The following is a 27,972-nucleotide window of genomic DNA, read 5'->3' as shown; positions in this document are numbered from 1 at the left end:
GCAGGAAGTGATGTCAGATACAGACAGGAAGTTCCTTGTTCGAAGATTTAGAGGGAAGACATCGCTGGAACTGGCAACGGAGGAGGTAATTCGATTTTAATTTATCATATCTCTCATCGCTGTCCATTATTAGGAACCAAATTCATCTGCCTATCCTTGTCCTTTAAATGTCCCTCTTTTCAGTCTGATGTACACTCAGAAAAATATTTATCTGCCTAAAGTGTTTCTATCGGTCTCGGTATTTCATCAGATTTCAGATGATTTCCTGTATTGAAGTGGACATAAAACATAAGTGGGTTTAACCGACATTGTCACCAACCTTCAAACCCAACCTCGCTTGAGCTTTAGATGTGGACCCCATTTCTTCCAGCCCAACTGCCCTATAGTATCTAGAAATTTGTTTAGTTGGATCCGGATCTATCAGTACCCTCTCCAGCCCCGTGTTTTGTACCTGAGGCTCGTCGCCTCCGAACTGCCGCGAACGCCGCAACTGCGCCTACCGGAAGAACCATGTCCCAGGTATACCAAACTGGTCCCTCAGCTGGGAAAAGGTGGAGAGACCCTCTTCCTGACATATATGGCATAGATATTTTAGGGCCATACTTAGCCCAGGTCACCTGTCCATCTGGTAATTCAAGAAATTCCCCCAAAGACCTGTTACACCATAAGGGGTTATTTGGAGATAGCCATAATGGCTCATCTTTTCTCCGCTGAGAACAAAGGTGGAATATTTTCCCTGGTAGTGCCATGACTGATTCCTCCTTTCTTCCCGGACCCCCCCCCCCCCCCCCCCTATACACCATGTATTGCAAGGTTTCTTGTGAGGTGGCAACCGCTGCCTCCATCAAAGTAGTGGCATTGGGAGACTGGGGAAAGAGTCGCCGGTGTAAGAAAGATAATTGTGAGGCAAAAAAAATAGGAACGCATGTCCGGAAGGGCCCATTCCCCCCTTTGTGATAGGTAACTTCAGGATCGCCAGAGATAGCCTGGTGACTCGCGATCCCCACAAAAAAACTAACAATAATCGAGTGAATATGTTTGAAAATCCACAGTGTCACGAACATCGGGGAATTGGAGAGGATGTACAGAAATTTGGGGAGAAAAATCATCTTAACCGGTTCCCGACCAGCGCACGCCGATGTACGTCGGCAGAATGGCACGGGCAGGCAAATGGGCGTACCTGTACGTCCCTGTAAATTTGCTGCCGCCAGCGCGCTCGCGTGCTGGTCGGGACCCCCGTGAGTCTGGCCGTGGGTCCCGCGGTCTTGATCGCTGCGGGCATACCCGCGATCGTCTCACGGGGCGGCTGAACGAGGAAATGCCATTGTAAACAGCATCTCCCCGTTCTGCCTAGCAACTAGTGACGCTGATCTCTGCTCCATGTGATTGGAGCAGAGATCAGTGTTCACTAAATTAAAGCCCAGCCCCCAACAGTTAATAACACACCCCTAGGAACACTTAACCCCTAAACTGCCACCCACTGGTTAACCCCTTCACTGCCAGTGTCATTTACACAGGAATCACTGCATTTATATAGCACTGATTGCTGTATAAATGACAATGGTCCCAAAAATGTCCGATGTGTCCGCCATAATGTCGCAGTCACAATAAAAATCGCTGATCGCCGCCATTACTAGTAAAAAAAAAATTATTAATAAAAATGCCATAAAACTATCCCCTATTTTGTAAACGCTATAACTTTGCGCAAACCAATCAATAATCGCTTATTGCGATTTTTTTTTTCCCCCCAAAAAATATGTAGAAGAATACGTATCGGCCCAAACTGAGGGGAAAATTTTTTTTTTATATATTTTTGGGGGATATTTATTAGAACAAAAAGTAAAAAAATAATGCGTTTTTTTTTTCAAAATTGTCGCTCTATTTTTGTTTATAGTGCAAAAAATAAAAACCGCAGGGGTGATCAAATACCACCAAAAGAAAGCTCTATTTGTGGGAAAAAAAGGACGTCAATTTTGTTTGGAAGCCACGTCGCGCGACCGTGCAATTGTCAGTTAAAGCGACGCAGTGCCGAATCGCAAAAAGTGGTCTGGTCTTCAACCAGCAAAATGGTCCGGGGCTGAGGTGGTTAAACAAATTTATTCGTCCCAGCAACGTAATTGGCAAATTCTGCCATCTCTGTACCTTCCCTCGAAACTAAAGGTAAATTCTTACCTCTCTGAACGAGACCCAATGCCGGCTGAAGTCTTCTTCAGAAATCGACACGACCGGGGAGCGCTGATCTCCTGGTCCTCCGCAGAGCTTTGTACTTCCTTCCGCTGATCTCCTCATCATTACAGGATATCGTATAGGACAGGGTATGGGGACTAGGGGGTGCCACCAGTCCGGTTTTCTCTTGGACAGTCCGGATTTTGAATGATGTGTTTGGTTTTTCACCTTCCTGAGACCCGGGCACATTATTCAGACCTGACTGCACCAAGAGTGACGAGCCTGCTCTGCCATCTGATGGGTCTCCCTTCCCTGACGGCAGCCTGTGTCAACATGGTGGTTCAAAGCTTCCTCCTCTTTCTCCGCTCTGTATACACGCACAGGAGGAGGAGGGGGGAGCAGAGATGGGCTGATCAAAGTCTCTAGAAAGTTTTTATTATACTCTGTAGATGGACAGAGTGGCTGTGAAGGAGAACAACTTAAAAAATATGTGGAGTGACTGGAGTGTTAAGAGGCTATGTGCTTGGGGGGGCTTTGGCAGGGGACAGGACTTATGCTAGAAGTGTGGGTTGAATTTGAAATGATGTAGACATAAAGGCCCCATACATCCCCATCCTAATATTATACAACCAGTAAAGTCCAGATAATTCTCTGTTATCAATTATTGGTCTACAGGAAACCCGTATAGATCACATGACCAATGAGGATGGAGGCGGACCGGAGTCACATGACTGAGAAGATACTAAATCTCACCCTGGAGATCATCTACCTGCTGACCGGAGAGGTGAGGAGGATTCTGGGAGGTCACATGACATCACTCTTATCTCTATTAATAAAAACGCAGACCTGACCGGAGAGGTGAGGAGGATTCTGGGAGGTCACATGACATCACTCTTATCTCTATTAATAAAACACAGACCTGACCGGAGAAGTGAGGAGGATTCTGGGAGGTCACATGACATCACTCTTATCCCTATTAATAAAACACAGACCTGACCGGAGAGGTGAAGATTCTGGGGGGTCACATGACATCACTCTTATCCCTATTAATAAAACACAGACCTGACCGGAGAGGTGAGGAGGATTCTGGGAGGTCACATGACATCACTCTTATCTCTATTAATAAAACACAGACCTGACCGGAGAGGTGAGGAGGATTCTGGGATTCTAACATGATATTCCTATTGGTTCTCCAATACAGAGATTTCCTCTTGTGAAGTCCGGTGATCATATGACCATCACAGTGCCTCCATGTGACTCCCTAAAACCTGAGAGACACAACATGGAGAAGATTCTAGAAGTCACCAAGAAGATGATGGAGCTGCTGACAGGAGAGGTGAGGAGGATTCTGGGAATTCTGGGACATTATCCAGTAACAGACAAGGGATGTGTCTGGATGGTGACTGTATCATTGTGTGTGTCAGGTTCCTATAAGGTGTCAGGATGATGATAACAATTATTGGTAGTTATGGTTTACACACAAGCATGTTTATTACAAATAATGTTTTATTATATATCCAGAATGGAATCCTTGTGGATAATTTTGTTGTTAAAGAAGAGTGTATAGTGGAGGATGAGGAGTATGGAGTGATGAGGGCGCTTTCTGAAGCACACAAGGATATGATGGAGCCATTGAGTACCAAAGAATGTCCCCATCCTCTGTATTCCCGGGATTCCACACAGGAAGGTCACACCATCCCCCACCATCATCAGGTAGATGAGGAACAGTCGCTAGTAGTTTTGATTTATACACAAGCACGTTTGTTACATTAAATGTCCTTTTATATGTTCAGAATGGAAACCTCTGGGATTATAATACTGTTGTTAAAGAAGAGTATAAAGAGGAGGATGAGGAGTATGGTGCGATGAAGGAACTTTCTGAAGGACCCAAGGATCTCTACAAGGGCATAATGATGGAACCACCTAATAATAGGAACCCCCCAAAGAGATGTCCCCGTCCTCTGTATTCCACCCAGGAAGGTCACACCATCCCCCACCATCATCAGGTAGGTGGAGTTGAGGGTCGGGAACATAAAGTGATTGAACACTCTGACATGTGGAGATGATGTGTGGACTCTACAAGATGATATTTTCTATGTGATCTCACATCATAAATACTTCTATGTTACAGATGTTATTTTCTGCCATTCTGTTGGTTTAGGGTGAAGATCTGATGAAGATGAAAGTTGAGGGTGAAGTAGAAGAGACGTATGTGAGGGATGATCAGCAATATACGGAGGAGGCTGGAATGACGAGGACATTCATAGAGGAGGACACTCCTACAGAGATCAGCACAGGTGACCCATCATATATTCTTCTCTTATCTCTGCTCTGTTCCTGCACACTGAGTAACATATCGCCAGAAACCTAGACCTGTGGTCACTTGTTCTATAGTAAAGGGTCTACAAGTCTGAACTTTGACCCTCTTGTCTATCAGAGGTCACATGACCCAGTGCCTAGGCTTGTGGTTGTGTGAAGAGCATGGACCTCCCAGCCCCCATTGGTTCCTGCTCTTCTGACAAGGCTGTGTAAATGTAGAAGTGATCTGGGTGGAGGACCAAAGAACCTTTGACTGAAGAGGGGGGAAAAGTCCCGGCTGGTTGGGACCTCCACAGAGAACATCTCCTCACTCATATCTACCTGATCCAGATGGAGTCTTGATGGAAGTGAACTAACCCTCTCATATCTATTGATGATGTTTTTATATTTTTCCAGGACACGCCATGGAGAAACCCTCAAAGGATCGTCTCACTTTATCTCCAGGTTGTAGAATGGAAGATGAGGACATCACAGGAGATTGTGGAGGAGAAAAGACAATGATCTCCACTATGGATGGTGGACTTCACAGTGTGGATAGACCATGGAATCCCTCCGACTCTGAGCAACCTCGTACTGTGAGGGATGGGGCCGGGATTCAGGGGGAGAAGACATTTTCCTGTCCTGAATGTGGGAAATGTTTTAGCACTGAGCTCATTCTTTCTGTATGTCAGAGATATCACACGAGGGAGAAGCTTCATTCCTGTGCTGAGTGCGGGAAAGGTTTTCTTTGTAAATCAGACCTCACAATACATATTAGATGTCACACAGGTGAGAAGCCGTATTCCTGTACTGAATGCGGGAAAAGTTTTTCACAGAAGGCCCATCTTTCCAGACATCAAAGATTACACACCGGCGAAAAGCCATATTCCTGTTCTGAGTGTGGAAAACACTTTCTTTGTAAATCAGATCTGGGTAAACATTACAGATCTCACACGGGGGAGAAGCCGTATCCATGCCCTGAGTGCGGGAAATGTTTTAGGCTGGGATCACACCTGGTTATACATCAGAGATGTCACACGGGGGTGAAACCATATTCCTGCCCTGAGTGCGGGAAATGTTTTCCACAGAAATCCAATCTTTTCAGACATCTTAAAACCCACACAACCCTCCAGGTGAATTAGTGTCCTGAGTATGGGAAATGTCTTCTATATTCTTTAGAGATCTCACACTGGGAAGAAGCTCGCCTTGATATACACCTCTGAAAACACATGGCTGAGCGCTCCTCTGATCTTTATCATGGAAGAAACACTTTATAAAGAAAGTTCACTAAAGACTTTAGTGTTCTGTCTGGATTACTCTGCTAGGAGAGAGAAGGAGGAGGTGTCACTGCTGGTTGGGTCCCTCTAGGAGAGAGAGGAGGGGGTGTCACTGCTGGTTGGGTTCCTCTAGGAGAGAGAAGGAGGAGGTGTCACTGCTGGTTGGGTCCCTCTAGGAGAGAGAGGAGGGGGTGTCACTGCTGGTTGGGTCCCTCTAGGAGAGAGAGGAGGGGGTGTCACTGCTGGTTGGGTCCCTCTAGGAGAGAGAGGAGGGGGTGTCACTGCTGGTTGGGTTCCTCTAGGAGAGAGAAGGAGGAGGTGTCACTGCTGGTTGGGTCCCTCTAGGAGAGAGAGGAGGGGGTGTCACTGCTGGTTGGGTCCCTCTAGGAGAGAGAAGGAGGGGGTGTCACTGCCGGTTGGGTCCCTCTAGGAGAGAGAAGGAGGAGGTGTCACTGCTGGTTGGGTTCCTCTAGGAGAGAGAGGAGGGGGTGTCACTGCTGGTTGGGTCCCTCTAGGAGAGAGAGGAGGGGGTGTCACTGCTGGTTGGGTTCCTCTAGGAGAGAGAAGGAGGAGGTGTCACTGCTGGTTGGGTCCCTCTAGGAGAGAGAGGAGGGGGTGTCACTGCTGGTTGGGTCCCTCTAGGAGAGAGAAGGAGGGGGTGTCACTGCTGGTTGGGTCCCTCTAGGAGAGAGGAGGAGGGGGTGTCACTGCTGGTTGGGTCCCTCTAGGAGAGAGAAGGAGGGGGTGTCACTGCTGGTTGGGTCCCTCTAGGAGAGAGAAGGAGGAGGTGTCACCGCTGGTTGGGTCCCTCTAGGAGAGAGAAGGAGGAGGTGTCACCGCTGGTTGGGTCCCTCTAGGAGAGAGAAGGAGGGGGTGTCACCGCTGGTTGGGTCCCTCTAGGAGAGAGAAGGAGGAGGTGTCACTGCTGGTTGGGTCCCTCTAGGAGAGAGAGGAGGGGGTGTCACTGCTGGTTGGGTTCCTCTAGGAGAGAGAAGGAGGGGGTGTCACTGCTGGTTGGGTCCCTCTAGGAGAGAGAAGGAGGGGGTGTCACTGCTGGTTGGGTCCCTCTAGGAGAGAGAAGGAGGCGGTGTCACCGCTGGTTGGGTCCCTCTAGGAGAGAGAAGGAGGGGGTGTCACTGCCGGGTGGGTCCCTCTAGGAGAGAGAAGGAGGGGGCGTCACTGCCGGTTGGGTTCCTCTAGGAGAGAGAAGGAGGGGGTGTCACTGCCGGTTGGGTCCCTCTAGGAGAGAGAAGGAGGGGGTGTCACGGCCGGTTGGGTCCCTCTAGGAGAGAGAAGGAGGGGGCGTCACTGCCGGTTGGGTCCCTCTAGGAGAGAGGAGGAGGGGGCGTCACTGCCGGTTGGGTCCCTCTAGGAGAGAGAAGGAGGGGGTGTCACTGCCGGTTGGGTCCCTCTAGGAGAGAGAAGGAGGGGGTGTCATTGCTGGTTGGGTCCCTCTAGGAGAGAGAAGGAGGGGGTGTCACTGCTGGTTTGGTCCCTCTAGGAGAGAGAAGGAGGGGGTGTCACTGCTGGTTGGGTCCCTCTAGAAGAGAGAAGGAGGGGGTGTCACTGCCGGTTGGGTCCCTCTAGGAGAGAGAAGGAGGGGGTGTCACTGCTGGTTGGGTGCCTCTAGGAGAGAGGAGGAGGGGGTGTCACTGCCGGTTGGGTCCCTCTAGGAGAGAGAAGGAGGGGGTGTCACTGCTGGTTGGGTGCCTCTAGGAGAGAGAAGGAGGGGGGGTAAGAAGCTTAGTTATGGGGGCTGGAGGACCTCAGTTATGGCAGATGGAGGATCTTAGTTATGGGGGGTGGAGGATCTCGGTTATGGAGGATGAAGGACCTCAGTTATGGGGTATGTCAGAATTGTCAATGCAGTCTTCTATGTAACATTATTACATGCTTTTTTGACACGTTCCACGTGATGTGATAATCTGTACTTTATACCTTGTTAATTCAGTATTGTTTTTTACTCTTCATATATACAAAACTTTTTATATTTTGGTACAGTTAAAACTCTATATTTTAGATCAATTGTTGTGACGCTGCTGTGCCTTCAAAGTCCCATTTGTAGGGGGAAACATTGTTTTCATATAGTTATGGGGGCTGGAGGACCTCAGTTATGGAGGATGAAGGACCTCAGTTTTAGGAGATGTAAGATCTTAGTTATGGAGGATGAAGGACCTTAGTTATGGGTGCTGGAGGATACCAGCTATGGGTAATGGAGGATCTCATTTATGGAGGATGAAGGACCTTAGTTATGAGAACAGGAGGACCTCAGTTATGGGAGATGGAGGATCTCAGTTATGGTGGAGGGAGGATCTCAGTTATGGAGGATGAAAGACCTAAGTTATGGGGGGTGGAGGACCTCCGTTATGGTGGATCTCAGTTATGGAGGATGAAGGAGCTTAGTTATGGGGGCTGGAGTACCCCAGTTATGGCAGATGGAGGATCTTAGTTATGGGGGATGGAGAATTTCAGTTATGGAGGATGAAGAACCTCAGTTATGCTCCTCCTCATCCGCCCCGGCACCATCCTCCTCATCTTCAAACCGTCCTCTTCTTGCAGGTGCTGTTGGATTGGTACCCGCAACTCTTTCTCTGGGAGTTGGAATTCCTCCTCTGCCAGCGCATGCAAAAGCAGAATGCGGCATTTCTTGAAGCAAAGCCTGGAAGTGCTCCATTCTGACAGCCCTCTGTGACGGCGGTAACATTTCTGCCATTTTGTGTTTGTACTGGGGGTCTAAGTACGTTGCCACCCAGTACTGGTCCTTGACCCTTATGCTTTTTATACGGGGGTCCCTATTAAAACACTGGAGCATGAAGGCCCCCATTTGCACTAAACTGGAAGCAGTGTGGTGGCCTGGCTCCTGCTCATCATCCAGGATAATGTCATCGTCCTCGTTCTCCTCTCCCCATCCACGCACAAAAACAGGGATCCCGGAAAGGTTTAAAGCATGCTCTTCTTGCTCCTCCTCATCTGCCCTGGCACCATCCTCCTCTGACTCCACTTCAGACTCCTGTTGTTGACTTAACTCGGATAGAGTAGCCCCCCGGGAATTCGTCCAGCATTGCGACTTCCTCATCTTCCCGCTCCTCCACGGCTTGATCAATGACACTACGCAATGCACGCTCCATAAAGAAGGCATAAGGTACCATGTCACTGATGGCGCGATGGCTGCGACTGACCAGTTTGGTGCTCTCATCAAATAGCCACAGAAGTCTGCATGCGTCGCGCACGAGCAGCCACTGGTGCGGTGAAAAAAAACCCCAGCTCCCCAGAACCTGGTCTGCCGCAGAGTTCATACAGGTAGACGTTAACTGCACGTTTCTGCTGGAGCAGCCTATCAAGCATATAGAAGGTTGAGTTCCATCGTGTCGGGCAATCGCAAATAAGACGTCTGACCGGCAGATTGTGTCGCCGCTGAATGTCAGCAAGGCGAGCCATGGCCGTGTAAGATCTTCTGAAATGGGCCAAGATTTTCCTTGCCTGCCGCAAGATGTCCTGGACCCCAGGGTATTTGACAAGGAATCGCTGCACGACCAAGTTTAAGACGTGTGCCATGCATGGCACGTGCGTGATTTTGCCCTGTTTCAATGCGCTAAGCAGATTGGCACCGTTGTCACACACCACTTTACCAACTGTCAAATTGAGCGGTGTTAGCCACTGATCTGCCTGTGAACGCAAAGCTGAAAGGAGTGCAGGGCCAGTGTGGCTCTTGGCTTCCAGGCACAACAGACGCAGCACAGCATGGCAACGTCTCACCTGGCATGTCGAATAGGTTTTGGGGAGCTTGGGCGGCGCAGCGGAAGAGACGCTAGCATGAAAAGGAGGAGTCAGCCGAGGAGGAGAGGGAGCAGGATGGAGGAGGAGAAGGCCTGCATGCAATCCGTGGCGGTAAAACCAAATCTACATGGGTGCCACGGGTTACATGCTTGACAGCCATCGGAAGGTTCACCCAGTGGGCAGTAAAAGTTATATACCTTCCATGCCTGTGTTTGCTAGACCACGTGTCTGTGGTCGGATGTATCTTGGCACCGACTGTGTGCCAGAGATACATTCACTTGCCGCTGAACATGGCCATATAGCTCTGGGATGCCCTTCTCTGAGAAATACTTCCTTCCTGGGACCTTCCATTGTGGTGTTCCAATGGCCACAAATTTTTCAAAGGCCTCCGAGTCCACCAGTTTATATGGCAGTAGTTGGCGGGCTATCAGTTCTGACAAGCCAGCCGTCAACCGTTGGGCAAGAGGGTTATCCGGCGGTGTCATTTTTTTACGCTCGAACATTAGGCCCACGGAAGCCTGCCTTTTTGCAGAAAAACGTGAGGATGGCGTGATGAAAGGTGGAGTGGAGGACAATTGTAAGGAGAAGTAGAAGGCTGGACGGTGAGAGCCTGGAGTGTGGCTTTGTGGGTTCCGTTGCTCCCACTCGGCTCGGTGATGGCTGCTCATGTGCCTTCTTAAGGCGGTCATCCCTAGGTGAGTGTTGGGCTTACCGCGACTTATGCGTTAACTGCAAAGATTGCAGATGGCAACACTATTGTCAGCAGCGGACACGTTAAAAAAAGCCCACACTGCGGAGCCATGTGCTGGCATCCTGGGAGCGCCAGATGTGACCGTACATGGTTGGTGCCTCGCTCCTGATACATTCTTCGCAGTCTGCTTTGTCCCTTCTGTGCAATGTAAGTTCTTCCTGCTTCTCGTCCCTATCTGCTGGTCCATATCTCCCTCTGAACTCCCCTCCTCTTCCTCTCTTGTGGGCACCCACGTGACATCACTAGACACGTCATCATCAATCTCACCTTCCCCACCGCTATAGTTAGAGATCTCGGAGTAGGCAGCAACACCGGGGACCAACCTCCTCCTTGGGCTGATCTGGGTACTGTCGTCAGACTGCTGAGTGGCAGTTGTTGCTACCTCCTCTTCCTGATCCAATACCAAGAGTGGCTGCGCATCGGAAATGTCTTAATATGGATCGAAAAATAATTCCTGTGACTCAAGCGGAAGGTATATGGTGGTGATGGTGTTGTTGGTGGTAGTGTCTTTGGGGGTGCACATAGCAGAGAGTGAAGAAGAGGGTGCAGATCGAGAGGATGAGGAGGGTGCAGAAGAGTAAGACTGAGTGAGCCACTCAACCAAGTCTGGTGCGTCCTTTGACGTAATCGCACGTACCTTCTGCAATTTGCCACTTTGGCTCAAGCCTGTTGCTCCTGCCCTACCCCTACCACCCCTGCGGAAGGGCCTGCCTCTTCCTCTGCCTGTCATTTTTTAAATGACCCTGTGACAAAAGTCTCTAGAGAAGTGCAGTATGTATGTGGAAGAAGGTATATAACACCCCGCTTCAATCTGTCGTTTTTGGGGGCCACTGGTCTATCACACCAGTTCTAATACTTTTTTTTTATTGCGTTTGTCACTCTTTGTAGTATCGCTGCAGAACCACTCAGCAGTCACAATGCTGCACAGTGGAAACACACTATACTATGCTTTCTATATGTGCAAGTATTTTATACGTGTATTACACACGTATATACTGCACACCAAATAGTACACCTATACCAGTCCTTACAAGGACCTTTGTGGACCTAGTAGCTAGTGATTTGCAGACTGTCCCTCAGTCCTAACACTGATAAAAGACAGCTGCAGAATAGGGCAGCAGTCAGCAGCAGTGTACCACAACCCTATATATTGTACACCTATACCAGTCCTTACAAGGACCTTTGTGGACCTAGTAGCTAGTGATTTGCAGACTGTCCCTCAGTCCCAACACTGATAAAAGACAGCTGCAGAATCGGGCAGCAGTCAAGTATAATATTCTTTCTATATTTGGAAGAAAGTATATTATACATGTACAACCCTATATACTGTACACCTATACCAGTCCTTAAAAGGACCTTTGTGGACCTAATAGTAATAGCTAGTGATTAAACTGACTGTCCCTGCTTCACACAGCGTCCTGTCCCTACACTGACAAAAGACAGCTGCAGAATCAGTCAGCAGTGCACTCAGCAATCACCAGCACAGCAGTGCACCAGAACCCTATATACTGTACACCTATACCAGTCCTTAAAAGGACCTTTGTGGACCTAATAGTAATAGCTAGCTAGTGATTAAACTGACTGTCCCTGCTGCACATAGCGTCCTGTCCCTACACTGACAAAAGACAGGCTGCTGCAATCACCAGCACAGCAGTGCACTGAACCCTATATACTGTACTACACCTATACCAGTCCTTAAAAGGACTTTTGTGGACCTAATAGCTAGCGATTTTGTGTCACTACAGTCTCTCCCTGCTCCACACAGCATCCTGTCCCTAAACTGACATAAGACAGAATGTAAAATGGCCGCCAGATCAGGTCTATTTATAAAGGTAGGGGGAATATCCAATTGTCCATGTGCTGAAATGTCTCAATTGGCTGTCCTGTATCCCATGATGGATGTGTCATCATGGGTCAAAGTTTTTTCACACTGTAAACACATATGTCTGCCGATCGGGCGAATCGCGAACACACCAAATTCGCCGCGAACCGACCGCCGGGCGAACAGTTTTTCAAACTTAAAATCAGTTTCTTTTCCTATAGAATTTTTTTAGAACCCCAAACATTATATATTTTTTTCTAACACCCTAGAGAATAAAATGGCAGTCATTGTAACACTTTATGTCACACCGTATTTGCTCAGCGGTCTTACAAGCGTACTTTTTGGGGAAAAAATACACTTTTTTGAATTTAAAAATAAGACAACAGTAAAGTTAGCTAAAAAAATTTTATATTGTGAAAGATGATGTTACACCGAGTAAATTGATTTAAATTGAATTGAGCCCGCTCGTGGAATGGCGATAAACTTTTACCCTCCATAGGCGACATTTTAAAAATTCTACAGGTTGCATGTTTTGAGTTATAGAGGTCTAGGGTCTAGTTATAGAGGAGGCCTAGCGCCCCCATATGAAAACAATGTTTAAACCACACATGTGAGGTATCGGCGCGATCGTTAGTGTGAGAGCAATAATTCTAGCACTAGAGCTCCTCTGTAACTGTAAAGTGATAACCTGTAGAAATTTTATAAACGTCGCCAATGGAGATTTTTAAGTGCCAAAGTTTGCCGCTATTCCACGTGTGGGACGAAATTTTGAAGCTTGACATGTCAGGTATCAATTTACTCGGCGTAACGTTATTTTTTACAATATAGAAAAAAAATGGGCTAACTTTACTGTTGTCTTATTTTTTCATTAAAAAAAAGTGTATTTCTTCCCAAAAAATTGCACTTGTAATAAGGCTGCGCAAATACGGTAGGACATAAAGTATTGCAACAACCGCCATTTTATTCTCTAGGGTGTTTTAAAAAAAATATATAATGCTTGGAGGTTCTAAGTAATTTTCTAGCAAAAAAAAAAGATTTTAACTTGTAAACAACAAATCTCAAAAAGAGGCTCGATCCTTAAGTGGCTAATAGTAAAAAGGCGAGGTCAGAGCATATTGGCCCCATAAAAGATGATAAGGGGAATAGGTCACAAGTGACAAGGAAAAGGAAACTGTATTACATACAGTGGTGTGAAAAAGTGTTTGCCCCCTTCCTCATTTCCTGTTCCTTTGCATGTTTGTCACACTTAAGTGTTTCGGAACATCAAACCAATTTAAACAATAGTCAAGGACAACACAAGTAAACACAAAATGCAATTTGTAAATTAAGGTGTTTATTATTAAAGGTGAAAAAAAGTCCAAACCATCATGGCCCTGTGTGAAAAAGTGATTGCCCCCTAAACCTAATAACTGGTTGGGCCACCCTTAGCAGCAACAACTGCAACCAAGCATTTGCGATAACGTGCAATGAGGCTTTTACAGCGTCCTGGAGGAATTTTGGCCCACTCATCTTTGCAGAATTGTCCTAATTCAGTTACATTAGAGGGTTTTCGAGCATGAACGGCCTTTTTAAGGTCATACCACAACATCTCAATAGGATTCAGGTCAGGACTTTGGCTAGGCCACTCCAAAGTCTTCATTTTGTTTTTCTTCAGCCATTCGGTGGTGGACTTGCTGGTGTGTTTAGGATCATTGTCCTGCTGCAGAACCCAAGTTCATTTCAGCTTGAGTACACGAACAGATGGTCGGACATTCTCCTTCAGGATCTCTTGGTAGACAGCAGAATTCATAGTTCCTTTTATCACGGCAAGTCTTCCAGGTCCTGAAGCAGCAAAACAGCCCCAGACCATCACACTACCACCACCATATTTTACTGTTGGTATAATGTTCTTTTTATGAAATGCAGTGTTCCTTCTACGCCAGATATACTTGGACACACACCTTCCAAAGAGTTCCACTTTTGTCTCATCGGTCCACAGAATGTTGTCCCAAAAGTCTTGGGGATCATCAAGATGTGTTGTGGAGAACTTGAGACGAGCTTTGATGTTCTTTTTGCTCAGCAGTGGTTTTCTCCTTGGAACTCTGCCATGCAGGCCATTTTTGCCCAGTCTTTTCCTGATGGTGGAGGCATGAACGCTGACCTTAACTGAGGCAAGTGAGGCCTGCAGTTCCTTGGACGTTGTTGTGGGGTCTTTTGTGACCTCTTGGATGAGTCGTCGCTGCGCTCTTGGGGTAATTTTGGGTGGCCGGCCACTCCTGGGAAGGTTCACCACTGTTCCATGTCTTCGCCATTTGTGGATAATGGCTCTCACTGTGGTTCGCTGGATTCCCAAAGCTTTGGAAATGGCTTTATAACCCTTTCCAGACTGATAGATCTCAATTACTTTCTTTCTTAATTGTTCCTGAATTTCTTTGGGTCTCGGTATGATGTGTAGCTTTTAAGGATCTTCTGGTGGACCTTACTGTGTCAAGCAGCTCCTATTTAAGTGATGCCTTGATTGTGAACAGGTGTGGCAATAATCAGGCCTGGGTGTGGCTAGAGAAATTGAACTCAGGTGTGGACAACCACAGTTATAGTATGTTTTAACAAGGGGGGCAATCACTTTTTCCACACAGGGCCATGATGGTTTGGATTTTTTTTTCACCTTTAATAATAAACACCTTCATTTACAAATTGCATTTTGTGTTTACTTGTGTTGTCCTTGACTATTGTTTAAATTGGTTTGATGTTCCGAAACACTTAAGTGTGACAAACATGCAAAGGAACAGGAAATGAGGAAGGGGGCAAACACTTTTTCACACCACTGTACATTCTTCTAATTTTTTACGAATGAGAGGGAACGGTATAATAGGCAGTGATGTTAAAAACAGTATGTTGAATGTGCCAGTGCTCAAAAACGACTTAAACAACATAATGTGAAGGGCTGGATGGCTTACACCCGAGAGTTCTCAAAGAGCTTAGCCATGTTATAGCCAGACTCTGTATATAATTTTTTAGGGCAAGCTTACTGACTGGAATGGTACTAGTTGATTGGTGAAAAAGCAATGGTGGTATCAATATTGAAAATAAGGGCCAAGATACATACATGGAAACTACAGACCAGCAGCCTAACATCAATAGTATGTAAACTATTGGAGGGGATGATAAAAAGACCATATCCAAGAATTTGCTGATGAAAATAGTACCGTTAGTAGTAGCCAACGTGGATTTATGAAGGGCCGTACTTGCCTGACAAAGCTATTAACATTCTATGAGAAGGTAAGCTGTAATCTGGATAGAGGAAGGCCTGTGGGCAGAGTGGATCTACATTTAGTGAAAGATTTTGGCACGAAACCCCATCAACGATGAAATTACAACTTGAGATCTTTGGAAATTGATGACATGGTACTGTCAGAAACCATGAATCAGACCGAGACAGAAGTACAATTAAATCACACTTGTTTATTAAATAAAAAGGTAAATAGAGAAAGCGTAGTCAAAGCATAGCCAGAGTCCAGTAACTGGATCGAGTAGTCAGCCAGGCCAGAGTTCAATAACCAGATCAGGTAATCAGCCAGGCCAGAAGTCAGGGATCCAAGTAGAGCAACAGCAAGCAGGATAAGGAGCCAGAAGGGAAGTCAGCAATCCAGTCTTTGAACCGCAGGAGATGGTTTCTTGTGATGTGACCAAGGCGAAGGCAGATATGAAGTGAGCTGGACAGCTTTAAGTAGTCAGGTCAGACGAATTAGATAAGGAACAGCTGGTAACTGTGGAGAGAGATGGGAGCTGGCAATTAGCTGACAGCTGAGCAGCCAGCCCAGAGAAGGAAGGGCTAAGCCAGCCCTGGCAGGTACTTACCTGGATAGAAAACTGGTTATAGGAGCGTGTCCAGAGACTAATGATTAATGACATATTTTCTGAATGGTATGGAGTTGTGAGCGGTGTCTCCAGGGCTCTGTCCTGGGACCAATTCTTGGTGGTTATAAACAATATAGAGCTTGGACTAAATAGTTCTATTTCGGTGTTTGCTGATGATACAAAACTAAGCAGGGTAATAAGCTCACAACAGCATATAACAACTCTACAAGAAGACCTTGATAACAAAAAGGGGTGCACAGCTATATAACAGAAAATGTAAAGTAATGCACTTGGGAGCTAAAAATACGAACAGAGGTTACTGGCTAGGGGGAGAACCTCGGGGGGGGGGGGGGGTCCTCATAGATGACAGACTCAGCAATAGCGTGCAATGCCAAGCTACAGCATGCAAGGCCAGCAGACTATTAGCATGCATTAAAAAAGCTAAGCAGCCTGGAGGACCTCAGTTATGGAGGCTGCATGACCTTTGTTATGGGGAATGGAGGACCTCAGTTATAGAGGACCTTAGTTATGGGGGCTGGAGGACCTGAGTTAGGGCGTATGGAGGATCTCAGCTATGGTGGCTGGAGGACCTAAGTTATGGAGGACTTTAGTTTTGGGGATGGAGGATCTTAGTTATGGAGTACCTCAGTTATGGGGGGAGGGGATGGAGAACCTCAGTTATTGGAGGTGGAGCACCTTAGTTATGGTGGCTAGAGGACCTCAGTTATGGTGGATGAAGGAGCTTAGTTATGGGGATCTCAGTGATGGAGGACTTTAGTTATGTGGAAGGAGGATCTTTGTTATGGAGTGCCTCGGTTGTGGGGGATGGAGGATCTCAGTTATGGTGGACATCAGTTTTGGTGGCTGGAGGACCTAAGTTATGGGGGGTGGAGGATCTCAGTTATGGAGGACTTTAGTTATGGGGATGGAGGATCTCAATTATGGTGGACCTCAGTTATGAGGAACGACTAAACATTAAACTTATTCTCCCTGGAGAGGAGAAGATTAGGAAGAGAGATGATATACTGTATATATCTTTTATATATATATATACACACAAATCTTTGAATGGTGACTTTAGCAGTGGCAGGAAACTAATCTCAGGTCTCTAAAGAAGACACGCAGTCACACAATGAAGTTGGACAAGAAGCTTTTTAATCTTAGACTGTGTAAGGGGCACTCTACTGTTAAAGTGGTAAGGATGTGGAATTCCATATTCCAATAGCCAAAGGATTGTCAAATAAATGGCATTGGGTGTTGGGCACAGCCCTGGGGGTCATGCACTAAAGCAAAAAAAGGTTCATAGTTTCATAGTTAGTAAGGTTGAATAAAGACACCAGTCCATCTAGTTCAACCTGAGTGAGTGTCTACCCCTATCCCTGTAGATCGCACACTCACATTGGTCCCCACCCCCAAGGAGCCCACAATCCAAGGTCCCCATTCATATACCAGAACCAATTTTGGACAGAGGCCAATTAACCTACCTGCATGTCTTTGGAGTGTAGGAGGAAACCGGAGAACCCGGAGGAAACCCACGCAGGCACAGGGAGAACATGCAAACTCCAGGCAGGTAGTGTCATGGTTGGGCTTCGAACCCTTTTTACTGCTAGGTGAGAGTGCTAACCACTACACCACTGTGCCGCCCTGAAGTTTAAAAACTTCCAATTGTCTGGGAGCAGTGAGTTTAGTAATGAATAAAGCGAAGCAATGAAAACGCAACATTCCATTGCCCTGCCCCGGCTTGTGAAGTGGCTCATCTGTACGACATTTGCAAAGAGCAAAGTATTCACACCAAGAGACGTTTCTCCGGGCTGCAGTTCCTCTGAGCTCCACAAGGCGGTGATCTCACTTCTGCTTAGGAAGTCCCTATGGAAGACAGGAAGTTGTCAGCTACAGATAGGAAGTGATGTCAGTTACAAACAGGAATTTCCGTGTTCAAGGATTTACAGAGAAGACATTGCTGGATCTGGCAGCAGAGGAGGTAATAAGAACTTATTTTATGATCACTCTCATCACTGTCCATTATTAGGAACCATATTGTTCTGTACTGCTTTGCCCTTTAAATGCCCCTCTTTTCAGTCCGTTGAACACACAGACAAATCAATATACTATTTTTCTGCCCAATCGCTCTCAGTGTTTCCTCAGCGTTCAGATGACTTCCCGCATTGAAGTAAAAACACTGGTATAAAAGAAAAGTAACGGTGAAAATAAAACATAAGTGGGTTTAACTGATCCCAATGTCACCAAACATCAAACCCAAATAAAAGTTTTCCTTGTAAAGGTAAATTCTTATCTCTCTGAACGGAGCTCTAATGCCGGCTGAAGTCTTCTTCAGGAACCAACATGACTGGGGAGTGCCGATCCCCTGGTCCTCCACAGAGAGCTGTGGTTCTTCCCTCTGATCTCCTCATCACTAGAGGACAGGGATATAGTACAAAGGCACAGCAGCTTGTGCCGATCCCCTGGTCCTCTATATCTGTTGTCCCTCTTGATCCCCTCATCACTACAGGTTATAGTACAGGACAGGGTATGTGACACGCTACACGGACAAAGTATGGGGACACGGACACGGAGCTCCACTGCCTGCTGAAGTCTTCTTCAGATCCTCCATAGAACTCTGGGGTTCCCCCTGCTGATCTCCTCATCACTACAGGACAGGGTATTTGATACGGTGCATGGACAAAGTACGGGAACACAGAGCTCCACTGCCTGCTGAAGTCTTCTTCAGAAATCTACACGAATGGGAAGTGACGCTCTCCTGGTCCTCCATAGAACTCTGAGGTTCCTTCTGCTGATCTCTTCATCACTACAGAACATGGTACAGGACAGGGTATGTGACAGGGTACATGGACAAAGTATGGGAACACGGAGCTCCACTGCCTGCTGAAGTCTTCTTCAGAAACCTACACGAATGGGAAGTGACGATCTCCTGGTCCTCCATAGAATTCTGAGGTTCCCCCTACTAATCTACTCATCACTACAGGACAGGGTATGTGACACGGTACATGGACAAAGTACGGGAACACGGAGCTCCACTGTCTGCTGAAGTCTTCTTCAGAAATCTACATGAATGGGAAGTGACGATCTTCTGGTCCTCCATAGAACGTTGAGGTTCCTCATGCTGATCTCTTCATCACTACAGAACATGGTACAGGACAGGGTATGTGGCAGGGTACATGGACAAAGTACGGGAACACAGAGCTCCACTGCCTGCTGAAGTCTTCTCCAGAAACCTACATGAATGGGAAGTGACGATCTCCTGGTCCTCCATAGAACTCTGAGGTTTCCTCTGCTGATCTCCTCATCACTACAGGACAGGGTATTTGACACTGTACATGGACAAAGTACGGGAACACGGAGCACCACTGCCTGCTGAAATCTTCTTCAGAAACCTACATGAATGGGAAGTGACGATCTTCTGGTCCTCCATAGAACGCTGAGGCTCCTCCTGCTGTTCTCATCTCTACAGGGCATAGTACAGGACAGGGTATGTGACACGGTACATGGACAAAGTACGGGAACACGGAGCACCACTGCCTGCTGAAATCTTCTTCAGAAACCTACATGAATGGGAAGTGACGATCTTCTGGTCCTCCATAGAACGTTGAGGCTCCTCCTGCTGTTTTCCTCATCTCTACAGGGCATAGTACAGGACAGGGTATGTGACAAGGTACATGGACAAAGTACGGGAACACAGAGCTCCACTGCCTGCTGAAGTCTTCTTCAGAAATCTACACGAATGGGAAGTGACGATCTCCTGATCCTCCATAGAACTCTGAGGTTCCTCCTGCTGATCTCCTCATCACTACAGGACACGGTACAAGGACACAGCAGTGACATGAAGTAAATGGAAAGACTACCATGGGGGACCAGGAAATGCGCTTTTTGGTTTTTGAAGCATCAGAGTTGTATATGGTGGCACAGGTAGAGAAAATGTAAAAACCTTTACAGGGAATACTTTTATTGGGCTTTGAGTCATTTATGGTTTGTGTATGGGGGGGGGGGGGGGTAAGTTAATATTTGGTGCTAAAAATGTCTTTCTTTACCATCTCAGTAAGTTGAGAGGAATATTTCTTGTGTACTTCCAGTAACCCCCCGTCATGTCCGTCCTCTTCCTCCATAGTCACTGTGACGTCTTTTATCTCCAGCAGATGATGATGCACACCTAGAAAACCTAGAGTAACCCCTTCTAGGGAATATTATTCCCCACTTACGAAGCCAGAAACAATTATCTCCATTTTGGAGAAGTACAGAGAATAAGCTACCGTATATACTCGAGTATAGGCCGACCCGAATATAAGCCGAGGCCCCCAATTTACCCCCAAAAAAACTGGCAAACTTATTGACTCGTGTATAAGCCGAGGGTGAGACATGCCTGTCCATCCCTGTGTGTGTGTCCGTCCATCCCTGTGTGTCCGTCCATCCCTGTGTGTCCGTCCATCCCTGTGTGTCCGTCCATCCATCCCTGTGTGTGTGTGTGTCCATCCATCCATCCATCCATCCCTGTGTGTGTGTGTCTCCATCCATCCATCCATCCATCCCTGTGTGTGTGTGTCTCCATCCATCCATCCCTGTGTGTGTGTGTCTCCATCCATCCATCCATCCCTGTGTGTGTGTGTATCCATCCATCCCTGTGTGTGTGTGTGTGTGTGTGTGTGTGTGTGTCCAGCCTACCTGTGTCCCGAGCCTTTGTCCCGAGCCTCCGTCCCGTGCCTTGCCTCCTTGCCGCCGTGCCTTGCCTCCGTCCCGTGTCGTGCCTTGCCTTGCCTCCGTCCCGTCCCGTCCCGTGCCGTGCCGTGCCTTGCCTTGCCTCCGTCCCGTGCCCTCTTCGTCGGCGCCTCGGCGGCCATTGTAAAATTCAAAAGCCGCGCCTCCGCCTTCGCCTGTGATAGGCGGAACACTGAATTTCCCAGCAGCCTGTGTTCCGCCTATCATGGACATCGTATCATCCTCGTCCGTAGTACGAGGATGAGACGATGTCCGTGATAGGCGGAACACAGGCTGCTGGGAAATTCAGTGTTCCGCCTATCACAGGCGAAGGCGGCGCCGGAGGCGCGGCTTTTGAATTATAGAATGGCCGCTGTCTGTCTGCTCGACACGCTGATCGAGCGGGCAGACAGCGATGACTCGAGTATAAGCCGAGGGGGGCACTTTCAGCCTCAAAAAAGAGGCTGAAAATCTCGGCTTATACTCGAGTATATACGGTAATTTCTGTAGACCTAAAGGCCAAAAGACTCCCAAACCCCCAACACACAGGAAACAGTAAACTGAATGTCACTTGTATTACCCCCTCCCCCCCAATACACCCCCATCCTGATATTGTACATACAGTATGGTTCTGATAATTCTCTGTTCTCTATTATTGGTTTACAGGAAACTTTTAAAAATTACATGACCAATGAGGATGGAGGAGAACTGGAGTCACATGACTGAGAAGATACTAAACCTCACCCTGGAGATCATCTACCTGCTGACTGGAGAGGTGAGGAGGATTCTGGGAGGTCACATGACATCACTCTTATCTCTATTAATAAAACACAGACCTGACTGGAGAGGTGAGGAGGATTTTGGGTTTCTAACATGATGTTCCTATTGGTTCTCCAATACAGAGATTTCCTCTGGTGAAGTCAGGTGATCATATGACCATCACAGTGCCTCCATGTGACTCCCTAAAACCTGAGAGACACAACATGGAGAAGATTCTAGAAGTCACCAAGAAGATGATGGAGCTGCTGACAGGAGAGGTGAGGAGGATTCTGGGAATTCTGGGACATTATCCAGTAACAGACAAGGGATGTGTCTGGATGGTGACTGTATCATTGTGTGTGTCAGGTTCCTATAAGGTGTCAGGATGTCACTGTCTATTTCTCCATGGAGGAGTGGGAGTATTTAGAAGGACACAAGGATCTCTACAAGGACGTCATGATGGACAATCAGCCGCCCCTCACATCACCGGGTAAGAGGAGACTTTATTGTAAAGGAGAGAGCAGTACGGAGGCTCCACCTAGATCCCCCATCATCTGATAAACACATAGAAACAATGTATTCAGTCAGTGTGTGTGTTTCCTACAGATGGATCCAGTAATGGGAACCCACCAGAGAGAAGTCCCCGTCCTCTGTATTCCCGGGATTCCACACAGGAAGATCATACCATCCCCCACCATCATCAGGTAGATGAGGAACAATCACTGGTAGTTTTGATTTATACACAAACATGTTTGTTTCATTAAATATCCTTTTATATGTTCAGAATGGAAACCTCGGGGATTATAATATTGTTGTCAAAGAAGAGGATGAAGAAGAGGATGAGGAGTATGGGGTGATGAAGGAACATTCTGATGGACACAAGGATCTCTACGAGGACATTATGTTGGAGCCACCTAATACCAGGAACCCACCAGAGAGATGTCCCCGTCCTCTGTATTCCCGGGATTCCACACAGGAAGGTCACACCATCCCCCACCATCATCAGGTAGGTGGAGTTGAGGGTCGGGAACATAAAGTGATTGAACACTCTGACATGTGGAGATGATGTGTGGACTCTACAAGATGATATTTTCTATGTGATCTCACATCATAAATACTTCTATGTTACAGATGTTATTTTCTGCCATTCTGTTGGTTTAGGGTGAAGATCTGATGAACATGAAAGTTGAGGGTGAAGTAGAAGAGACGTATGTGAGGGATGATCAGCAATATACGGAGGAGGCTGGAATGACGAGGACATTCATAAAGGAGGACACTCCTACAGAGATCGGCACAGGTGACCCATCATATATTCTTCTCTTATCTCTGCTCTGTTACTGCTCACTGATTGACTGATTGGTTGGAGATATGGGACATCTCCTCACTCATATCTACCTGATCCAGATGGGATCTTGATGGAAGTGAACTAACCCTCTCATATCTATTGATGATGTTTTTATATTTTTCCAGGACACGCCATGGAGAAACCCTCAAAGGATCGTCTCACTTTATCTCCAGGTTGTAGAATGGAAGATGAGGACATCACAGGAGATTGTGGAGGAGAAAAGACAATGATCTCCACTATGGATGGTGGACTTCACAGTGTGGATAGACCATGGAATCCCTCCGACTCTGAGCAACCTCGTTCTGTGAGGGATGGTACCGGAATTAAGGGGGAGAAGGAATGTTCCTGTCCTGAATGTGGGAAATGTTTTAGCTCTGAGCTCATTCTTTCTGTATGTCAGAGATATCACGTTGGGGAGAAGCTTCATTCCTGTTCTGAGTGCGGGAAAGGTTTTCTTCGTAAATCAGATCTCAAAATACATATTAGATGCCACACGGGGGAAAAGCCGTATTCCTGTACTGAGTGCGGGAAAAGTTTTTCACAGAAGGCCCATCTTTCCAGACATCAAAGATTACACACGGGTGAGAAGCCGTATACATGTTCTGAGTGTGGAAAAGATTTTCTTTGTAAATCCAAACTGGGTATACATTACAGATCTCACACGGGGGAGAAGCCGTATCCATGCCCTGAGTGCGGGAAATGTTTTAGACTGGGAACACACCTTGTTATACATCAGAGATCTCACACGGGGGTGAAACCATATTCCTGCCCTGAGTGCGGGAAATGTTTTCCACAGAAGTCCCATCTTTACAGACATCTTAAAACCCACACAACCCTCCAGGTGAATTTGTGTCCTTAATGCAGAAAATATTTTTCATGGAGGTTTTGTCTTACCCAGCATCAGAGAACCCACACAACCCTTGAGGTGTATTAGTGTCCTGAGTGTGGGAAATGTCATCTATATGGATCATATTTTGCCATACATCAGAGATCTCACACTGGGAAGAAGCTCACCTTGATATACACCTTAGAAAACACGTGGCTGAGCGCTCCTCTGATCTTTATCATGGAAGAAACACTTTATAAGGAAATCAGATCAATAAAGACTTCAAAGTTCTGTCTGACCTCCTCTGCTAGGAGAGAGAAGGGAGGGGGTGTCACTGCTGGTTGGGTCCCTCTAGGAGAGAGAAGGAGGGGGTGTCACTGCTGGTTGGGTCCCTCTAGGAGAGAGAAGGAGGAGGTGTCACTGCTGATTGGGTCCCTCAAGGAGAGAGAAGGAGGGGGTGTCACTGCTGGTTGGGTCCCTCAAGGAGAGAGAAGGAGGGGGTGTCACTGCCGGTTGGGTCCCTCTAGGAGAGAGAAGGAGGGGGTGTCACTGCCGGTTGGGTCCCTCTAGGAGAGAGAAGGAGGGGGTGTCATTGCTGGTCGGGTCCCTCTAGGGGAGAGAAGGAGGGGGTGTCATTGCTGGTCGGGTCCCTCTAGGAGAGAGAAGGAGGGGGTGTCACTGCCGGTTGGGTCCCTCTAGGAGAGAGAAGGAGGGGGTGTCACTGCCGGTTGGGTCCCTCTAGGAGAGAGAAGGAGGGGGCGTCACGACTGGTTGGGTCCCTCTAGGAGAGAGAAGGAGGGGGTGTCACTGCTGGTTGGGTCCCTCTAGGAGAGAGAAGGAGGGGGTGTCACTGCCGGTTGGGTCCCTCTAGGAGAGAGAAGGAGGGGGTGTCACTGCCGGTTGGGTCCCTCTAGGAGAGAGAAGGAGGGGGTGTCCCTGCCGGTTGGGTCCCTCTAGGAGAGAGAAGGAGGGGGTGTCCCTGCCGGTTGGGTCCCTCTAGGAGAGAGAAGGAGGGGGCGTCACGACTGGTTGGGTCCCTCTAGGAGAGAGAAGGAGGAGGTGTCACTTCTGTTTGGGTCCCTCTAGGAGAGAGGAGGAGGGGGCGTCACGACTGGTTGGGTCCCTCTAGGAGAGAGAAGGAGGAGGTGTCACTTCTGGTTGGGTCCCTCTAGGAGAGAGGAGGAGGGGGTGTCACTGCTGGTTGGGTCCCTCTAGGAGAGAGAAGGAGGGGGTGTCACTGCTGGTTGGGTCCCTCTAGGAGAGAGAAGGAGGGGGCGTCACGACTGGTTGGGTCCCTCTAGGAGAGAGAAGGAGGGGGCGTCACGACTGGTTGGGTCCCTCTAGGAGAGAGAAGGAGGAGGTGTCACTTCTGGTTGGGTCCCTCTAGGAGATAGAAGGAGGAGGTGTCACTTCTGGTTGGGTCCCTCTAGGAGAGAGGAGGAGGGGGTGTCACTGCTGGTTGGGTCCCTCTAGGAGAGAGAAGGAGGGGGTGTCACTGCTGGTGGGTCCCTCTAGGAGAGAGGAGGAGGGGGTGTCACTGCTGGTTGGGTCCCTCTAGCAGTGTAGTCTGATCTCCCCTGATCTTCAGCAGAAGCCTCAAAAGGAAGACATCATGGTGAGAGAGGAGCTAGATATTGCTTGTTTATGAAGAGAATGGGAGACCAGACTACATGACGAATTTTTAGTGCGGTAGTTATCGGTTTCATTTGTGTGGAGAGTGCCACCTGCAAGCTGAAAGTGGAAAATAGGACGTTTTCAGATATATATTTTATATTTACTTTTTTTTATTATGAAAATAAATTCTTGATATTTTTTGTAAGTTGATTTATAAAAGTTTTCCTTCAGATTTGTATTTGCCCACCCTGTACTGTGCCCTCCTTCCCCCCTATACTGTACCCTCTTGTCTACCCTGTACTGTACCCTCCTGCCCCCCATACCGTGCCCTCCTGTCCACTTTACCCTCCTGTTCCCATACTGTGCCCTTCTGCCCACCCTGTACTGTGCCCTCTTGCCTACCTGTACTGTGCCCTCCCACCAACCCTTTACTGTGCCCTCCTGCCCCGCATACTGTGCTTTTCTGCCCACTCTGTACAGTACCCTCCTGTCCACCCTGTACTGTGCCCTCCTGCCCACTCTATAAGGTATCCTTCTGTCCACCCTGTACTGTGCCCTCCTGCCTAACCCTGTACTTTTGCCACCTGCCCTCCGTAATGTGCCCTCCTGCCCATCCTGTACCATGCCTTCCTGCCCATCCTGTACTGTAACAAGATTAAATTTAATGTTAGCTGGTAAGCAACAAACACATACAGGAAAGATAAAAACACTTAACTTTAAGAGAGCAGATTTTCCAAGGATGAGGACTGCTCTCCAGGACTTAGACTGGAAGGGAATATTGGCATCAATGGGCACAGAACAGAAATGGGAATTCTTCAAAGGGACTGTATGTAAACTCACTGCAAGGTATATTCCCATGGGCAATACGTTTAAAAGGCTAAGAATAAAACCTATGTGGCTCACGGCCAAAGTTAAAATGGCTATAAATAAGAAAAGAGCTTGTAAAAAAAAATATAAAAATGAAGGAACACTATCATCGTTTAAATCTTACAAAGAATATAACAGAATATGTAAAAGGGAAATCAAGGATAAAAAAATTGAAAACTAATGACAGATTGCAAAAGATAGTAGGACAAACCCCCAAAAACTCTTCAAATATATTAAAGGGGCTGTAGACCCTTGCCAACTGCACAGAGGAGGTAAGTATGACATGTTTTTTTTTTTTAAACTGAACCTTTAGATATCCTTTAGTAGTAAAAAGGTCAGGGCATGTAGGTCCTTTACAAAATAATCTAGAGTGGGTGACAGGACAAAGAGAAGGCAAAATGTATTAAATACTTTCTTCAGTTCTGTGTATACAAAGGAGCATGGGGGAGCTCACTACCACCCCCATTATGGGCATGACATTCTAAAATGATATGGTCCAGATATATGGAGACAGAAAAAAGGTGGATAAAGCACCTGGACCAGATGACATCCACCCATGGATCCTAAAAGAACTGAGCTGTGTCATTGTTTCTAATATTTAGGGACTCGTTAATGACTGGAATGGTACCACTGGATTGGCGCAGGGCCAACGTAATGCCCATATTTAAAAAAGGGACCAAAGTCTTTACCAAGTAATTATAGACATGTTAGTTTAAATTCTATAGTCGGGAAGATACTGGAGAGTTTAATAAAAGACCATATAGACGATTTCATGCTGGAAAAAAATAGCATGGATTCATGAAAGACAGAAGTTGTCAACCAAATCTGATTTATTTTTATGAGGAGGTAAGTAAAACCTTGGACAGAGGGGTGGCTGTGGGCATGGTATACTTGTGTAGTGCCCCGGGGTTTAGTCAGGGATCTCTACACACATTTACTTGCTAGGAGTAGTTACCCTGGTCAGTTGTTAGAGATCCATTGGCCTTGTTGCACTTTTCTACCGCTAGGCGGCTGGGTACTTGGTGGTACTAGATAGGAGAAGGGCAACGTAAGGTCAGGTTATGGGTATATGGGGTATCTCAGTCAATGGGCAGGGGTTTTCTTGAATCCCTTGGCCTGCTGGGAGAACCTATATATCCAGGGGAGGTCAGGTGCTCTATGTTCTGTGCCACCTGGACGGCTGTCTGCTAGGGCTGCTAGGCCGGAGATTGGGCCTATCCCAGGGGCAAGAGAGCAGCGTAGGGTTGGGATTGCAGCTTGTAGTCCAACCAGAAGTGACGGTTCTGCTGGCTGGAGAACCTGTCAGTGGTCGGAGGTAGAAGGGAAGCTGTCGCCAAGGGACCAACCACCTTTACCAGGGACCATAGTGAGTAACTGAAGCAAGTACCGGAGCAACATTCTCGCCGAACGGGCATGGTGGAGAATCTGGAAAACTTCAGGCGGTGATCAAGTCAAGGACGCAATCAGCGGAGGTGACACTGGCAGAGCAGCCGTGTGAGTCAAGTCAGGAACAGAGCCGTTTAGCAGGGTTGAAGCTTGAGAATTATCTGGAGGGTCAAGCTAGGGAACCAGGAGGAAGGTGTGGGTGACGCTTGAGGGAGATATCACCGCAAAGCTTTGAGGAGCTCCAGGGATTCAGAGTCAGTCAATTAGAGGATCCAGTGAGAGACCAGGAGCTCAGGGGGCTGAAGAACTACAAGTAGAAGTTGAAGCAAAGAGAACCATAACGATTTGTGTTAGGAACTGTTGCCATAGGAGACAGCAATCCTGCGCATGCCGATGTGGCACCTTGCTGGGGCCTTTGCCTGCACGGCTGTCCTCCTATTGAAGTCTCGGAGTCTGCCAATTGAAATTGCAACTGCTTAAGGGTGTCTTGGCCCTAACCCTCTTTCCCACCCCAAAATATAGAAAGGACTGTTAAAAGAA

The 27,972-nt window shown here is 47.4% G+C and overlaps 1 protein-coding gene across 1 annotated transcript; it reads left to right on the top strand.

Moving 5' to 3' along the window:
- Nucleotides 1–30: 30 nt before the first annotated feature.
- On the top strand, nucleotides 31–25,389 carry LOC143956116 (uncharacterized). The gene is made up of 8 exons (XM_077466250.1): nucleotides 31–85; nucleotides 2,842–2,950; nucleotides 3,368–3,502; nucleotides 3,688–3,879; nucleotides 3,960–4,172; nucleotides 4,328–4,463; nucleotides 4,882–5,597; nucleotides 23,077–25,389. Exons 2-8 carry the CDS (start codon nucleotides 2,867–2,869, stop codon nucleotides 23,596–23,598), a joined length of 1,998 nt encoding a protein of 665 aa, XP_077322376.1. The 5' UTR covers nucleotides 31–85; nucleotides 2,842–2,866; the 3' UTR covers nucleotides 23,599–25,389.
- The last annotated feature ends 2,583 nt before the right edge of the window (nucleotides 25,390–27,972 follow it).

This window comes from Lithobates pipiens, unplaced genomic scaffold (genome assembly GCF_037356315.1).
Source record: "Lithobates pipiens isolate NorthernLeopardFrog02 unplaced genomic scaffold, aLitPip1_a1.2 Scaffold_35, whole genome shotgun sequence".
In the NCBI taxonomy this organism is placed as follows: domain Eukaryota; kingdom Metazoa; phylum Chordata; class Amphibia; order Anura; family Ranidae; genus Lithobates; species Lithobates pipiens.
Note: the sequence above shows the minus strand (reverse complement) of the source record. Positions and strands in the feature narration are given on the sequence as shown.